Here is an 18,231-nt window from a genome sequence, read left to right as displayed (position 1 = left end):
GAGTTCTACTTAACTTGGGGAAAGGAGCTAGGGATTTATAAATCTATGACAAATACGTGAGGGTTAGGACTGAGGCTTGCTCAGGAGATGGAAAACTAAGCGAATGTGCCGTCAACATCCAAGCCTCTCGTCAACACCAAAGGATTTAAAATATCCTAGAGGTAGGAGTCTTACCAGTGAGCCCAGGGACATAAACTGGGAGAAGGTAGAAGGTGATTTAGAGACCTGTCAATGTCTCTGATTGCTTTCTTTTTTAAAATGAGATATGTATCAACAATCAGTTGAGTGTGTGTGTGTGTGCGCCCATTTCCCACCCCCAGTATTTGTTTCATACTAGTCCTGGTGTTTTTTAAAGCAGAGTTAGTACAATAATTTGACTTCCTGCATTAGCTAGGAGGGTAGTCCTAGGAAAGACAGTCCACCTTAGAGATGCCTTTAAAAGCAACAAAAGATTTCCCATTTCCCACCCCCAGTATTTGCTTCATACTAGTCCTGGTGTATTTTAAAGCAGAGTTAGTACAATAATTTGACTTCCTGCATTAGCTAGGAGGGTAGTCCTAGGAAAGACAGTTCACCTTAGAGATGCCTTTAAAAGCACATCCTCATGTGTGGTCAAGATGGGGTGAGTGGAGAGGGCTTGCTTTTACTTCAAATGTTGCACTATTGCCCTGATTTCACTAAGTTACTTATTTGAGACACCTACCAACTTCATATATATTTTTATTAGATGTCGACAAGGATGGCACATCTGTGTACGGAGACCCCATGTGCACAGGCGACTTCATTTCTACATAGCTGCTTTCTGGAAGCTTGCAGGTGAGGATGGGTGGGTCCTTAATTGTGGCGTAAGGGTTTTCACTGCTATTCAAGGAACAAGTACTAGAACTGCACACGGATTCTTTCATGTAATCTGCAAGGCAAGAGACATTTCTTAGGACAAGCAAGAATACAAGTCTTCATGTTAATACCAGAAGCAGACTGCAGTTGAGTTTATGTGCCTTCAGGATCCTAGGGCTGGAAAAGCCAGGATAATCCAAGATTTATTTACTTATTAAATGTGCTGAGAAGTGCTCTCCCAGGTCGGCAGAGTTCTTTTTCCAAATAAACTTACGTTTTTGGAGGAGAGGAACATTTTTGTTTTTAGTAGTCAGGTATTATAATTCAAGATATGCATAATATGCTTTGACATGTATTTAATTTTTGTAAATTCCTGCAAGGATTGCTGATAGTTGCATTTTATGAGATGAAGGCTCAGAGATATGAAGTGACTTAGCTAAAGTCACACAGCTAGTAAATGGCAGTGCCAAGACTTGAATCCATGCCTTTGGACTCCTTGGCCTGTGCATTTTCTGTGATGATATTCTTGTGAATTCTTCTTTTTTGAGATGTTGCCTAGGCTGGTCTCAAACTCCTGGGCTTAAGTGATTTTCCCGCCTCAGCCTCCTGAGTAGCTGGTATTATCGGTACGTGCCACCACACCTGGCTTGAATTGTTTTCGATGACTGAGAAGCTTAGGTTCAGAAGAAGTAGGCATGCATGTTTCAGCACAGATGTCAGCAATTTGACAGCCTATAAGTGGCAGACTCTTAGCAGTATCCCTGCCCTCCAGGAGCTCATCAGAATAGGGTAGACTGAAGTGTAATTGAGGTGTAAAAAGCACGTCAGTCTTAAGCTAGCCTTTGGAAAGTTCCTGTTTTCTAGCAAGCCTGTAACGTGTTCTTGGGTTGCTTACCCCTGTTCTTGTCAGTGCTAACTGAAACCTATTTCAGCAGTATCTTTCTGATACTAGAGCTCGTGCTTCCTCTCCTGCCACCTCTCAGTTGTATAGTTGTACCATCCCCAAGACTTCAGAGTACAAAAGGATGCAGGCTGGTTTCCAAATATGAAATGAGGTACTGTAGCTTCACTGGAGGAAGAAGGGTTCTTTAGTGACTGGGAGTTACGGAAGGAAAGGGGATTCCCTCTTTCAGCCTCTGTACCATTCTCCTTTTGGGAAGGATCACTGCCTCCTGCAGATAGTCCCAGGCAAGGCAGGATTTGTCTGGAAAGAGCAGTAAACTCTAATCTAGCAGCTCTGACCTTCATCTGTGAGGCTCTGCTAGACAAGGGATCTAGACACAAGCACTGAGTTGCTTGAGTTGGTAGAAGTGATCTAAAAGGCGTCTCAGCACTAAATTTCTGTGAAAGTAGCAGATGGTGAAATTCTTGGATGATCTGTCACTAGAACTACCACAGTTTGCATTTTGGGCTGCTATTTATGCTGTCTCCAATTTGTGAGAGTAATGAAAATGGTAAAAAGTGAAAGTGATAATGTAACTCAATGGGTGACTTAGATGTACCTTGGGACCCTGAAAGCAGAACACTCCATATGGCCGAAGTATATAGATGTAGTGCCACCACAAGTAGTCTTATCTCCCATAAAAGGCAACTGGTTGGAAGAGGATTTACTTTTCTGTTAAAGTAGATGTCCATTCTGTTGATCTTTGTTTCAGCAGGTAGTATTTCCTCAATCTTGTACAAAAATATGTTCACCCATTCTTTCAAGTGTTCACACAACACTCTGTGGTATAGGTAGAGTAATAATTATCTCTCTCCTCCTCCTCTTATTGCTTATTGAGGAAGTCATTGCTTATGAGATTTAGAGTGGAAATTGACTTCCTCAGGATCACACTGCTTATCAGTAGCAGAGCAAACTGTGTAGAACCAGGCTCAGCATTTTCCATCACAATTTAGCCCAGAAGTAGGGAGGGATGTTGGCTTTAGTCACGTCTTAAGATTGTGGCCTCTTTAGCATATGACTCGAGAGAGGAGAAAACATCCTTGCGAGACACTGAACGATCTCAGCTAGCACCAGCAAGGCCTAAAGGGAGGCCAGACAGGCTCAGATGCTGGTTGACTTTTACTTCAAATGCTGCGCTATTGCCCTGATTTCACTAAGTTACTTATTTGAGACACCTACCAACTTCATATATATTTTTATTAGATGTCGACAAGGATGGCACATCTGTGTACGGAGACCCTATGTGCACAGGCGACTTCATTTCCACGTAGCTGCTTGGGCCCTTGACTGTGACCTGCCCAAGCCACATAAATTTGCCCCTTAGAGGGTAGTTTTTTAGTACAAGGAAGTGGTGGTAAGTCCAAGAACCCCAGCATGGCCCATCTGTCCCACTTTGGGTTCTCTGAACTCACCAGCCAAGGAGTAAGCCAATAAGGCACAGAGCTTCTGGTTTGGAAGCTGAGGACTAGTAGTATTTAAAGAAAGGCTATTGCAGCTGCCTCAACTGCATATTTTCTAACGTGATGAATAACCACTTTATGTAGCACTTACAGTCTTCATTCCAATTAGGTCATTTGAAACTTGTTACATAGTGAATAGGGCTGGGCAGAAAGGACTATTACTACTTTAGAATGAGGAATCTGAAGCTCAGAAAATTTGCTAGTATAATTCCTAATGTTAGTAGTTTAGTCAGGACTCAACCCCTATCGTCTCTTGATTGATACCAATCAAGATGTTTTCCCTCACTACGTGTCTTGTTATCCAGTGCTCCTGTCCTTATGGCTAAAGGCAAACTGTATCTGCAGCAGCTCCACCTTACTCTGAACTCACCAGCCAAGGAGTAAGGCAATAAGGCACAGAGCTTCTGGTTTGGAAGCTGAGGACTAGTATTTAAAGAAAGGCTATTGCAGCTGTCTCAACTGCATATTTTTTTAACATGTGAGGAATAATCACTTTATGTAGCACGTATAGTCTTCATTCCAATTAGGTCATTTGAAACTTGTTACATTGTGAATAGGGCTGGGCAGAAAGGACTTTTTTCTACTTTAGAATGAGGAATCTGAAGCTCAGAAAATTTGCTAATATAATTCCTAATGTTAGTAAATAGTATAGTCAGGACTCAACCCCTATCTTCTCTTGATACCAATCAAGATGTTTTCCCTCACTACATGTCTTGTTATCCAGGGCTCCTGTCCGTATCTCTAAAGGCAAACTGTATCTGCAGCAGCTCCACCTTACCCTTAACAAGGAATGTCTTTCATCTGTGGGGCCAAGCTCAGCTGAGAGAAAAAGGCTAAGCTCTTAAGTTTTTTGTGGATATCCCATGACTGAGTTAGGGCAGTAGGAGAGCCTTGAAGTTCAATGCCTAAAAGAACCTCAGCCAGTTGACAGTGCCTCTTCTCATTTTCACCAGAAAAGTTAGGGCTACTTTAAAGTTTGGGGGAATCAATTGTTGGCTCTGGAGCAGGGGATGATCCTAAATGGATAAAAGAGAAGTTGATGTTTGTGGGGAGGGGCTAAGCTCAGGGGGAAGTATCTTCCATACAGGGGCAGAGGATGGAGCAGTGCATGTGTGTGTTGGCTGGTTGGTGAGAAAAGGGTGTTGAATTGCCGGGCGCGGTGGCTCACGCTTGTAATCCCAGCACTTTGGGAGGCCGAGGCAGGCGGATCACGAGGTCAGGAGATCGAGACCACGGTGAAACCCCGTCTCTACTAAAAAATACAAAAAAATTAGCCGGGCGTAGTGGCGGGCGCCTGTAGTCCCAGCTACTCGGAGAGGCTGAGGCAGGAGAATGGCGTGAACCCGGGAGGCGGAGCTTGCAGTGAGCCGAGAGGGCGCCACTGCACTCCAGCCTGGGCGACAGAGCGAGACTCCGTCTCAAAAAAAAAAAAAAAAAAAAAAGAAAAAAAAAAAAAAAAAAAGAAAAGGGTGTTGAATTATGGACTCATCCGTACCCCATCTCTACTGGGACTGGACAATGGGGAAGGGCTGGGCAAGCTGGAAACTCCACCTCAGGAAGCCACTTTGTTCTCCAGCTGAGTCATCCACCTGCCTGCAAGAGGGGAGGGCAGGGTTGAGTGGAAGAATAACCAGTTGCTCTTAGATACTTCCTCATCCTTTTATAGCCCCACCCCTGTCCCAGTCCCAGCCCTTCAGGGCATTTTGCAAAGAAAGAGGAAGCATCAACCCAGGCTACCCAAGCTCTGGGAGTCACTCCTCCAAGGCTTATCATTTGCATCAGGATTGGCGGCTTGGTCCTGTAATGCCCTGGCATTTGCTCTCATCTGGTTCCTGCCTCCCCACATAGTCATACACTATCAGAGACAGAGGGGGCTTCTGAGATGAACTAAACATTTTCATTTTATAAAGGGAGCATCAAATCCAGAGAGAGGCAGTGACTTTCCAGGGCCACCTTGTGTGTGGGATCTGAGCCCACCTTGGCTTCTAGGGGCATGCTAACCTCCACTAAGCTAAGGCCCAACTTAACTGTCAGGGAAAAACCCAGGCACCGAATATCCATCTCTTGCTTCTTGGCTTGCTACTACTGATAGAAGGCCACACTGCCTCTTCTCTTCCTGGGCCATAAATTAGCATCCTTCTCTTGATTGAGAGATAGGAGGAGGAGGAGGTCTTGGGGTCAGAACACTGGCTTTAAAAAGTAATCTTCAGGATGTCATTGGGCTCCTAACTACCTAAGAGCCCAAGTTTATGCAAAGAGAGACTTGGAAGTTAGATGGCAAGGAGCACACAGGTGGGGAAAGTGGCAGCAACAGTGGGCTCAAGGATTGCAGCATCATAAAGGCAATAGAGAATAGCAATTTGAAATGGCTGACAAGGAATTGAACACGAGGCAGTTTGTTGCAGAATCATTGTGCTGGGTGGAGAAGGGGAAATAGAAAGGTGTTGAGCAGTGTAAGTGGTCTCCCTTGACCGCCAGGATGACAGTGAGTGGAGTTCTTCAGTAAGTAACAGGGGAAAGGGCAGGCATTGACTAAGGCTTTTGGAATGTCAGAGCTTGAAAGGGCCTTAGAGATGCTGCTAGTACAGCCCCATCGTTTTATAGTAGAAGAAACCAAGACCCAGAAAACAGTGCTGTGACCTAGTCAGCACCATACAGCAAGAACTAGGACTACAACCCACATTCCTTAACTCCTAGGCTAGGGCTTTTTCCCACTGAGTTCAGAGAACACTGAGAGTCTTAATTCTTAGTAGTTCTGATTTGGTTTGGCCCAGTAGTTTTAGGAACTAGTTTCATTTGTGCTACAGACTAGCTTATTAAATGTTTATTTGTGGGGGGGGGGGGCGTTAGCCAATTAGTGGGATTTATTCCATGTTTTGGTAAGTATTGCTATAAAGTTCTGAACTGTGACATTATATTTTCCTCTTTTTCAGTTCTCTTATTCTGATGTATTGGTCCCCAACACCTGCTGGTACATTTGCTTACATAGCTCTCTTTTCTTTTTAAAGGATGATTGTAGCCAGAGTGGTAAAATAAGATCTGGCTGGCTGCCTGCTGAGCCCTCTCCTGCACTCAGAGGTCAATATATGATTCTACAAAATAAGAATGCAATGTATGCTGAGGCAGAGACACTGCTTTCCTGAGCTTTGTTTTACATGTATGATTGCGAATCTGAAAGTAACCACCCTAATCACAATGTACAGGACAACACAGTGTATAGGAAAGTTGTGTGTTCAGTTACTGGGGTTTCTGGTCCTGAGTTTATTCATGCTTGAGTCATGTGTGGTCTTGAGCTAGAAAGGCCCTTAGAGATCTTTCTGCCCAATCCTCATACCTTTTTGAGAAAGGAACTGAGGTGCCAGGTCATAGTCATGAAATAGAACTGTTCTTTGTTTTCAGCCTTACCTACTGTTCCTCATTTGGATAGTTTAAGTCAAAACACACAGAAAATTGCCACAATAATGCTTCCAAGGGAGTAATGTCTGTTGGCTGCCTGGGGATGACCTTTTGTCCTCAGACAGTTCTCTTGGGCTGTGTATATCCTAACAAAGGCCGATAGTGACTCAGCCTTAGTGCTCTCTTGTTCAGAATGCAGCACTTACCACCACCCCCTACCCTGAGCTCACCCCACATCTAATAACCATCTCTCCCCAAAAGGACTGTAGACGACTAGCTGTTCTTGGTTAGGGAATGGTTGTGTCTTGGTGTATGTAAAGCTAGGTCTGAAAGACTAGAACAGTAATCAGGGACATCTGGGTCAGTCTAGACCAGTGTTTGGGGAATGAGCTGCATAAGGATACCCTGAGGGTGCTCTTCACACATGCAGATTCCAGGGCCCCACTCTAGATCTGCATCAGAGTTTTGAGGAGATGGGGTGTGAACATCTGTATTTTCAATAAGCTTTCCAGGTGATTCTGGTACACTGTTAGATTTAGGATATTCACTGGGACTTTTGCTGTCATATCTGTTTGGCTTAAGCACTTTTTTTTTTTGAGACAGAGTCTTGTTCTGTTGCCCAGGCTGGAGTGCAGTGGCATGATCTGGGTTCACTGCAACCTTTGCCACCTGGGATCAAGCAATTCTTGTGCCTCAGCCTCCCAAGTAGCTGGGATTACAGGTGTGTGCCACCACGTCCGGCTAATTTTTATATGTTTAGTAGAGACAGGGTTTTGCCATGTTGGCCAGGCTGGTCTTGAACTCCTGACCTTAAGTGATCCACCTGCCTCGGCCTCTCAAAGTGCTGAGATCACAGGTGTGAGCCACTGTGCTCGGCCTTAAGCTGTTTTAAATAGACCTCCTAGACAAAAGAATAGCCCCATTACATTAGTACCACCTTTACAGTATGCAAAAACACTTCCCATCTGTGATTTTATTGGTTACTCATGATAACCTTGTTAGACAGTAGGACAGGCATTAGACAATAGGACAGGCAAAATTATCCCAACCTTGCAGATGAGGAAACTGAGCCTTGGAAAGCTCACAGTCTAAGGTCACAGTTAATAAGCAACAGAGTGGCAAGTGACAGAGTTCCAAAGCCCCCTATTTCACACATTCCGGCATTTAAACCTAGGGCAGGACCTGACCTTTCATCTTTGGCTTCACCTGTAGACTTCCTAGAGGGATGATCCAACTTGCAGTTCCCATGTGTTAGGGATTTGTCTTGGCTTCTCTGCTCTTGGAGGCAGAGATCTCTTGAGGTTGGAGTGCCATACAATATTAACACTGCGTATCATTTTCATTCCTTGTGCCCCCAGAAAGCCAGCAGGTGCAGGGTGGCATTCCTTGCTAGTGCAATGACAGGAGGCCTCTGGGGCAGGTAGATCAACTTTATTTCAGATTTTATAATCAATTTAACTCGTACTAATTGGTTGGATAATGACGCTTTACATTTCCGAAGACATTTAGTTGGCATCTATAAAAAACCCACAAGCATTTGCTAAGCAGGTGCAACTGAAATCGAAAGATGAATTCATTATTATTATGATTGCTCCTCCTGGGCACAGCTACCCAGCAGCCCCAAGCCCTGTGGTCTTTTAACCTTCTATGGGGGCAGGCACACGCAGTTTCTCTCAAGTGGAATTCCTGGCCATTTCAGATCTGCACTCTTTATCTTGCTAAGCCCTCTGTAATAAGACATCAGGATTGGATACTCTACCTTTGAAGCCTTTGTCCATAATGTATGTGTTCTGACGTCTATCCATTCCACAAACACCTGTGTAAAAATAACATGTAAGGAAAGAAGATATGGGGGTGAGGTTTACTTAGACTGCTTGTGTTCTTTTTTTTTTCTTGCTTCCCCCCCTTCTCCCCTACCCAGAAAATAAATAATTGTTTATTGCTAGAAAATGATTCTGGGGGTTTAATCCACCTGAAATTGTTTTGATTATAGGAATTCGTAAAAGGCTCATAAGCTACAGTGACCCCCGGCATATTCAGCACTCCTTCCCTTTAACGTTCACCCTAGGGGAATGTCTTTCAGGAAGTAATAAAAGGCCATTCTGATGCCATTCCCTGCAGGTGAAACTCCAGGCTCCAAGGGTATAGGATAAGGGATGAAGCAGAACCAGTTCTTAGCTTGAGGGAAAGTTGTATGACATTACAAATCACAGTTCTGTTGGAATTTGGCATGGGTTTGAAGACAGTATTTATCACCTCTCAGCTCTGGTCCTGTCTGTCCTCTCCTGGATCCAAGGCTTATCTGAGGGTAGCCAGAGAGAAAGAGAGGGAGACAGGTGGCTGAGGTTCTTGATTAGTCATCTTTGTAGGATGTACAGACATTCCCTCCCATAGCCAGTTCTCTTAGTTACTCATTTTTTGGGGTGGGCCATTTGCACATAATGTAGAATTGTTTTTGAAAAGGATTACCAGTGTTTTCAGCCCAAGGATTTCTTTCTACCTTTCGGCTGTCAGTTTTTTCCTAGGCTCCAGCAATGCATGATGGCCCTGAGCCTCAGCCAGAGGCTTCAGGGACTAAGCTTGGGTTCTTTGCTGCTGGTAATCCCAGAAAAGAAATTGTTTGGCATTTCTAGGTTGGGACAGTAATGACTCTGGCTCAAAGTCAGAGCAATTTTTTCTTCTAGCTTTTAACTGAGGACACAGCACCAAGCAAGGCCTGCAGCAAGTACTTACTAAAATACAGTTTGACTCTCCTTGACTCTTCCCAGTTTCTGACACTGAAGACCATCCTGTTGCTATAGCTCCTCTACATAGAGTTCCCATGTTGAATTTGAAAGAGTCTACTCCCATCTGCCTACCTTCCACATATTACTGAGAGATATGGCAGAACCAGGCCCAAGTTTTTCTTTCAAGTTTGCTATTTTTCTTTCTTTTCTTTGAGATGGAGTCTCGCTGTGTCACCCAGGCTGGAGTGCAGTGGCGCAATCTCTGTTCACTACAACCTCCACCTTCCAGGTTCAATCAATCAATTCTCCTGTCTCAGCCTCCTGAGTAGCTGGGACTACAGGCATGCGCCACCACTCCCAGCTAATTTTTTTGTATTTTTAACAGATGGGGTATTATCATGTTGGCCAGGCTGGTCTTGAACTCCTGACCTCACGTGATCCGCCTGCCTCAGCCTCCCAAAGTGCTGGGATTACAGACGTGAGCCACCGTACCCGGCCTCAAATTTGCTATTTTTTCTGAAAGGCGTATAGGTACCTGTGTCCTTCAGAATCATGCCTGCAACTGCCTATATGCTGGCATTAGTTCAGCACTTTATGCCAGACAAGGGCTTCCTTTGCCCTCCCTGAGGGAAGGTGGCTAGGGTATTAACTTTTTCTTTTTACAGAACAGGGAACAGGCCCAAAGAGCAACAGTGACTTATCCAAAACCACACTAGCAAGTGAGAAGCTGAGTTACACTTAGAGCCCAGATCTCTCCAAGTATTCTCTCTCATTGGACACCAGCCTGCCTGGGTCTAAGACAAATGCCAGCACATGGTGCTCTGGCTACACTAGTTGAAGAGTGAGATCTGTAAAGCAGGGAGAAATCTGGCCTAGCTCAGAGGATGCTCCCTTGTAGAAAGAGATACAGGGTGGTGGTGGTGGGGCTGTGTGTATGTATATGCTGGAATGGGAGAGACTGTAGTTGGTGGGGTTATTAAATGCCCTAGATACTGTCCAGGGGACCCACAACTAATAACACAGCCTCCTGAGTATAGGCGCAGGGTCCATGCAGCCCATGCCTGCTCAATGGGCAGATGAATTCAGAACCTTCACCCTTCCTAGTGTTACTGGACCCAGGCACCTGCAGGGATTGGTAGAGCAGCTCAGTTTCCTTAGAGTTCCAGAAGCCACCTAGAGCCTGAGGTCAGGCCTAGAGTTGTCTGGTATACCAAGGCCCTGCCCCAGGGTGCCCCAGAGGAGCCACATTGTAGGGAGGCCACATTCTCTGTTCATTCATTGCACTTATTCCCATGATACCTTCTGTAACTCCTACCCACACGTTCCCATCTCAGGGCTAACTTTCCAAGTCTCTTGTGTGTGTGTCTCCCAAGCCACCAGGTTTCAGCCCAGGCTGTACTCAATACATGAGTACAGATGATGTTGGTTGATACATCCTGCCCCAGCCTCTCCAGATCCCTGTTTGACAACCCTACCCTGTGATCTGAGAAAGCTTGGCTTGGGCCACTGGGGTTTCTGGAGTCTCTGGGAGACATTGGACTTTATTGGTCAGAGAGCTAACTCCCTGTTATCCACTCCAACAGGGCCCAGAGAACCCCAAAGATGTCGCCATCCCCAAGTCATTTTTGAATGGTGTAGGGTTGTGTATTGTGGCCTGTAGGGAGGGCAGTTTTGTTGTATCTTCTTCACCCTAAGTAGCCCGTTTGTCCACATCCACTGTTCACTGTGGGAACAGAATGGGTGATGGGGAAGATCCAGACAGGTTTCCATCTTTAGATAGGGGATTGAGCTAGTAGACATGTTGGGAGGGAAGAGGGCTTAAAAGGGAGAGTTCCGGGACCATAGGGTGGGGGTCAAGGTGCAGGGATGGGGATTAGGGCAGGTGCTGGGTCTGGTCTGGCATGAGGGAGTGGAGGGTAGGGCTGGGGTCTAACCTGGTGAGTGTGGCTCAGCGGGGCGGCTGAGGTGTCTAAGTTCAATGTAGAAGTCCTCGGGCGGGTACCTGGCCTCCAGGGCACTGATCTGGAAATGGGAGTCTAGTGAGAGGAATGACAGGGAGGAGCCATTATTCCCAGGGCCCTGGTATGGCAGGGGAAGGGGGTAGGAAGTACACAAGTGGGCCAGGGTCAGGGTGAGGCAGGCTGGGAGGACTTGGGGGCCTCTGTGTATAGCATCCAGAGGGGCCAGGGGCTCTGCTAGAGCCAAGGTCATCTGCCTTGTTTCGCCTCTCCTTCCCTTTCTCCCTCCCTCTGCAGGAATTAGCGCTCCTCCACCAGGGAGGAGGCAGGGGAAAGAAGCCCTTGAAAGGAGCACCTTGGTAGGGTCTGGGTCAAACAGACCAGATGGTGAGTGTGTCTTTTGCTTCCATCTGGAATCCCTACATCCTGGCCCTGGTTTTCTCCCTTATGGTCCCTGGGTCATAGCAGGGACTTAGCCCTAATATAGTAATGGAAAGGGATTCTTGGGTTTCATCTGCTTGTGAGAGCCAAAATTTCTCCCTGGGGGAAACCATGTTCAGGACTCATAACCCTTTCCCTTCAAGCTGGGTGCCTCTCAATATGGAAGAAGAAGAATAGGGTGGGACATGATGGTGGGGACCAGACTCAAACCACTACTGACCTAACACGTTCACATAGCTGTAGGGGGTCCAGCCTGCCGTGTCTCTGTCAAGGGACTTGTTACTGAGCTGTTTGGAGAGTAGGAGAGCCAGTTAATATCTAGTGCCCCAGGTACCCCTCCCCAGTCTTCACTTTGTGTAGCTTCAGTGCACGCACCCTGTAATAATCCTGACCCACCTGGGTCCTAGGCCGTTGAGAGAAAGGGCGAGCTAGGTGTTCCATGACAGGCCACCATGGTGTGGTTGATGCCAGTGGGAAGAGAACATACCCCACCCCAGCTGTTGGGCTGAAGTTATAGGGTTCCCAGGCCTCCTGGGGTAGCTTGAGCCAAGCTGGCCCTGACAGAGGAAGCAGATTAGCTGGGGGGTGGGGCTGAGCTTTAGGAGAGGGGCCTCTGGTGATGTCTCAGCTGCAACATGAGGCCATCTCCAGCACAGAGGGAAGTCTTGAGGCTGCCTGCAATATCACTGTCACCTCTGCCACCTGATCCTGATCGGGGCTGAATGTGAGATTTTCCTTTTCCTGGGACCAAAGGAAAGCTTCAGAACAGAGTGTCTTGAGGCTTATATTATAGTCCTTCCTTTCTCCGCATTTTCACAGCTGCCCTTCATATGAGGCAAAGATGGTCATTTCACAGATGGCGACCTGAGTCCTGACTTGTGTGCCTTGCTCGTGAACACACACGAGTCAGTGACAAAGCTGTGTCTGGAACTCAGGTCTCAGTTCCCAGTGCCATGTCCTTTCCATGTCATCACAGCTGCCTGCCTCTGCTGCAGATGCCCTATCTGTTAGGCTGAGTGGTCCTTAACCATAGAGAACCACTCTGGGCTCCTAGGCTGAGGTGATCCAGAGGGTCACCAAGTTGGCTACTCTGCAGTAATTCCAGCCCCTTACCAAAAGAGGGTGGATGGAGGCTGAGAGTGGCCTTGGGGTGCGGCTTGATAGTGGTTGCCATTGAGGCTGTATAGTATCTATGTTACTGTTGCTGGACCAGGTCTGTAGGCTGATGGTCATTCTCCATGGGACAGACAGGGAAGAAAGGACTCCTAGATCTCTAGGGCATAGCCCTGGACTGTGAAAGCCATGCTTTTGTCCCTGAATGGATATTATGGGAAGCTAGGAGTCCTGAGATTCCCACTCCCACCATGGCCCCGCTCCCCACTGTTTTGTGTCTATGGGCACAGGCACAGGTGGGTGTCCAGAGGTATGCAGCATGAGCCTCTCAGACCTGTCCTTGGGGGCTGTTCTTCCTCACTTCTTGTTTCCCACTCTGCCTGGTATGGGTCCGGGCACATTAAGGGAGCTCCCTATGTATTATCTACACATAGGTGCTGAGACATCCTTGCCCAAGGGCCTGTGACTATAAGAGGACATCTTGCCAACAGCTAGGGTTATGCTGGAAGCTGTCAGGGAAGGTCCTGTCCAGAAGGGTGCACACCTGCCATGACGACCTACAGAACTCACTGTCCACAGAACACTGGCTGTAGCTGAAGTTTGGGTTCCACATCCCTTGTTGATTCACATTGCAACAAACGGTTATGAGTGGGTACTGATGAAATGGATATGTTCAGATAAAAGAAACATTGTTAGGTGGTTATCTGAGTAACAGTAGTTACTCTATAATATGCCAGTTTCACACATTGTGTTGGTAGCATACTGCAGTGATTTGTGGTAGGTGGTCTAGTTGTTGATAGTTTTTTTTTTTTTTTTGAGGTGGAGTCTTACTCTGTCGTCAGGCTGGAGTGCAGTGGCGTGATCTCAGCTCACGGAAGCCTCCATCTCCCGGGTTCAAGCGATCCTCCTGCCTCAGCCTCCCAAGTAGCTGGGACTACAGGCGTATGCCACCATGCCCAGCTAATTTTTTGTATTTTTAGTAGAGATGGGGTTTCACCATCTTGGCCAGGATGGTCTCAATATCTCGACCTTGTGATCCGCCTGCCTCGGCCTCCCAAAGTGCTGGGATTACAGGCGTGAGCCACTGTGCCCGGCCTACAAGGTGGTCTAGTGTTTTGATTACATGTTGACATGTGGCAAAAGTGTCTACATGATTATAGGTGATAAAGCTAATACATGATTACATGACTTGGTACCAGTTGGTTACACACACGGTGCAGGGGTATATGTTATACTGAGTGATGCTGTGGGTTGGTTACATGGCACTTGGCTCCACATAACATGCTGGCTCCATTACATGCCTCACAGAGTGTTTACGTGTACCCTGGATTGCAGGGTTGCTTTTAATGTATTGGTGGTCAGTTCTACATGGACCCTCCATGTGGGGGGAGTGCAGTTCCTTCCTGGGCAGAGGTGAGGGTTAAATGAGAGGGCAGTGAGTGGGGGCTGGGGAATCAGGGGCCCGGTACCTTGGTGGGGCTGTTCCTGTCCAGAGTGCTGGCCTGGCTGGTGGCAGGCGCCCCACATGCCAGTGCGTGGTAGCTGGAATTGGAAAAGCAGTGGGCATGGCTGCTACTTTGAGACAAATCTGGGAAGAGAACAAGGTGCCACATACCATCATACCCCTGCCCCTGCCATGAGATACCCCCAGTACTAATGCTTGCGCTGGGAGCCTTGAGAGAGCCCTGCAAAGACAAACAGGCAAGTACCCCATCCCCCAAGCTTCCTGGCATCCACTACTCCTACTGAAATCTGGAGAGCCTGATTTGCTCCTTCCCTTATGCTGGCCCTCCCTGCAGCATGCAGAATGCAGGATAGGCTCACCTGTGCCAAGGGGAGGCACCATCAACTGGAGCCTGGATGGGGCATGTTTGCTTTGATAGCCTTACATGTCCCTGAGTCCCTATTTAGGGCTGGACTCGCCTGCTTCCTTCTAGGGTCACATCCTGGTAATGAGATCATAAAGAGAACCTCACTCCTGACTCCACTCTTCCCTCCTAAGGATTCCAGAACCTCTCCATAGGGCCGGGGAATACCAGAGGAATGGCATAGGAAACCCTAGCCAACCTTCGCAGTATAGTCTTAGAAAATCCCCAAATCTGTGTGGGGGATGTCTGCTTTGGCTGTAGTGTGGCATGTAGACCAGGAGCTCCTTGAAGGCATGGTGTGCACTGGCCTGCCTCTGTCTATCCTGCAGTGCCTAGCATGAAGCTGGACATACAGAAGGCAACACTTAGCAGGAATGGGCTGAAGTGATCTGGGTTTTCTAAGCACAAGATGCAGGAGGCTGCAGATGAGCCATGAGCCACGTGCCATGGAGCCACCTGGATAGAGCTGTCACCTTGTGCTCACCCAGACAGGCTCAGCCTCGCATAGCCCAGGACTATAGGGCAATTTCAGAGCATTTTGGCCTCTACTGTTTAGCCAATATGAAGCAAAAAACCTTTCTTATTTCCAAGGCAGCAGCCCAGGGTTCAGGGGAAAGGAAGGATATCGCCCAGCAGCCCTACCTTGACCCCACTCAGACTCCCAAATAAAATGCCTATTGGAGCTGTTAACCACATTCATGGATGCACTGGGCTCTGGCACACTTGCCAGAGGGACATTGTCCAAACTTTCAGACCTCCCCTAAGTCAGGTACTATCCCCTTCCACTGTACTAATTGGACCCTCCTAACTGGGAACTGGGAAGGAGGGTTGTCCTGAGGCCTTCACCAGGGAAACAGAAATGGACAAGCTCTGGGCACTGGGCTCCAAGGTCTAGCCTCCTGAGGTGGTACAGGCATCAGGTTGGGGAGACGGTCCCCTGGAGAGCTTAGGAAAGTGACTGGTTAGTGTGGATGCTCCTGAGGCTGAAGGCTGGTGAGGATAGGGAAGCTCTGGGAAAATGGCAGGAGGCTCCCAACCATAAGAGCTAGGGACTCAGGAAACAATTTTCCCTTGGAACCCCAGATATCTTTTCTAGGTAAGCTCCTGCTCCCCATCCCCACTGTCACTCTAGGGGAGACTGAGCCTCCACATTCAGCCACAGCAGCCAACCCTACAGGCACAACCATTCCTGGGGTATGTGTGTGTGGAGGGGAAGAGGAGGGAGGCCAGGAACATGGCCCTTACCTGAGAGGGAGTAGTCGGTGCTGGTCATCCTCACGGCAGGTGTGTAGGAGACACGGGGAGCCAGGTCTCGGCCCTTTTCTTTCTGCCGCCGCCGATGCCAGGCAAATAGGCCCAGCAGCACCACAATGAGGAATAACAGGAGCATGATGCCTGTGACAGCACCCACCGAGTGCCGCTCTGCACTCAGTGCTGGGCTGATCTTGGTGTAGGGATTCAGCTCCTCCATCATGAGGGCAGCTGCGGGCAGAGGGAGGGCCTGAGCCTGGGGCTGGCCTTCTTGCGCTTCAGGTCTCCTGGACCTGAGTTCAGATGCCTGTAACCCCTCTAATGTTAGGAGACCTGGTTCTGGCTTTGGCCCGATTCCTCAGTCCCTACGTGACTACCCCCAGCCCTCACTGTGCCTTCATCCCTAAAGGGGATGGAGTCCCAGGGCCATGACAAGGAGCAATTGTGACTGGATGTGAAACAATATTATTTTACTCTGTTCCAAAAATGAGTTAGCAGATATTAATTCATTTACCCTTCAGCCCTATGAAGGGATTAGTATTTTCCTTTCACAGATGAAAAAACCAATTTATCAAAAGGTTAGGTAATGTGCCCAAGATTACATAACCTGTAATTGGTGGAGTCAGGAAAAATTGAACACAGCTCCTCTCCCTGCTTCCTAATTGTGTGGCTCAGAGTCCCTGGCTTGCTCATTTGTAACATGGGGACAATAACCCCACCCTCCCCAGTCGTTGTGAGCACCAAGTGATAGACTGGCAAGGAAAGCTCTTAAGTACTGTGCTATTATTTCCAGGATTACTGCCCTCAGGACCCCTCTTGGTTATGTATGTGAGGGCTGCCCCCACCCTCCATGCTGATGTTTAGTCTAGGAGGCTGTCCTGCCAGGCCCACAGTGTCTAGACTTCTCCTTGACTGTTGGCTGCTGGCTGAACTGAGCTGGCCAACATCACTAGGGAGGTAAATGTGCTGCAATATCGTTCTCAGTGATTTATCCTCAGAATGCAACGGAAATCTGTCTTTTGGCTCCTTTTCTATAATGTGAATAATTGAGAGCCCATTTTCATCCCCCATCTAGAACCAACATGTTTGCAGCACGTTATAAAGGCTTTTATATAACAAAGCCAGCATTTATTGGAGTGTTCACTTATGGGCCAGGCACCGTGCTGAGTCTCTTAGTCATACTGTCTCAACTTGATTCTCACAACTGGACCCTGGGACTCCATCCCCTTTAGGCCCTATGAGGTGTTGTCCGACTGTAGTGCTAGAACCAAGGTCGAGCCCCTTTGGGCTCCTTGGCCTTCAGAGTAACCTTGTGTCATGGGGGAAGACGATTAATCTACTCTTCCCACTTTGCATGTGGAGTAACAGGCCTAGCAAAATCAAATAACCTACCCAAGGACACCTAGCGGGTAAGGCAGAACTAGAACTTGGCAGATATTCTAACTTGGTCTGGTGGCCTTTCCATAGTACTAGCTTGTGGCTACCCTTGCTTGGCTCATGGGAAACTTGCCAAGGGTGAGTTTAGGGAGGATGTGACTGAGAGACTGCCTGCTCCTTATGCCTCTCCAGCACGTGGAGCCTCTGCAGCCTACCCTATTCCTGCTGTCCTCACAAATGTGAATAAAGGGAAGTGTCATCAAATCCAGCTGTTCGAGTTGGAATCTCCCTAGAGCTTCCATGGGGCCCTTTGCACAGAGCCCAGGGGCTCTGCCACCTGTGTATTACCTTGGTCACACCTGATTCCTTTGAAGCCAGGGCTGCAGTAACAGGTGCCGGTGACATGGTCACAGGTGGAGTTGTTCATGCACTCACATAGCTGCTGACACCCATAGCCAAAGGTTCCTGGGGCACATCCTGTGTGGCACAAAGATTTAGGGTAGAGGACCCACTCACTCTCCACCCCTCCCATTCCATGTTTAGACAGCTATGGCAATAAGCCTGTTCTGCCTCCCACTGAGTGAAGCCTATTCCCTTAGCTCCTGTTGAGGAGCATTTATAGCACTGAGTGGGGGATGCAGGGATAGAGGAGGAGAGAGCAGGGCCCACTCACCCCTACTTCCTCTTCATGCAGTATCTTCCACCTGCCATGCCCTAATCTGAGTGCCATAGGGACTTTAAAGAATAATAAAAAAAAAATCCTGCCTCCCACTATGCTCTCATTACCTGCTATGACCTCTGCCCTAAATGCACCCCCGCGCCCCCCCACAACCGAAGGGAGAAATTCTTCAAACAATAGGC

At 47.8% G+C, this 18,231-nt stretch overlaps 1 protein-coding gene across 32 annotated transcripts in view; it reads right to left on the bottom strand.

The window, feature by feature from the left end:
- Nucleotides 1-18,231, bottom strand: part of MEGF11 (multiple EGF like domains 11) — a 381,686-nt gene that overhangs the window by 2,868 nt on the left and 360,587 nt on the right. For 7 of the 32 annotated variants that reach the window (XM_063638864.1, XM_063638860.1, XM_063638870.1 and 4 more), the window contains 7 exons: nt 17,719-17,847; nt 15,988-16,224; nt 14,344-14,462; nt 11,982-12,048; nt 11,297-11,398; nt 8,396-8,452; nt 704-910 (listed from right to left, as the gene is read on the bottom strand). In XM_063638864.1, coding sequence (XP_063494934.1) covers nt 704-910; nt 8,396-8,452; nt 11,297-11,398; nt 11,982-12,048; nt 14,344-14,462; nt 15,988-16,224; nt 17,719-17,847 — 918 coding nt within the window. Of the gene's footprint in view, nt 1-702; nt 911-2,958; nt 4,834-7,334; nt 8,191-8,395; nt 8,453-8,892; nt 8,939-11,296; nt 11,399-11,981; nt 12,049-14,343; nt 14,463-15,987; nt 16,225-17,718; nt 17,848-18,231 lie in introns of those variants that run through there. The other 25 variants (XM_063638871.1, XM_063638877.1, XM_055278044.2 and 22 more) reach the window with 21 other exon arrangements.

The sequence above is a fragment of the Symphalangus syndactylus genome, chromosome 5 (genome assembly GCF_028878055.3).
Source record: "Symphalangus syndactylus isolate Jambi chromosome 5, NHGRI_mSymSyn1-v2.1_pri, whole genome shotgun sequence".
NCBI lineage: Eukaryota > Metazoa > Chordata > Mammalia > Primates > Hylobatidae > Symphalangus > Symphalangus syndactylus.
The sequence above is the reverse complement of the archived record's forward strand: the minus strand, read 5'-3'. Positions and strand labels throughout refer to the sequence as shown.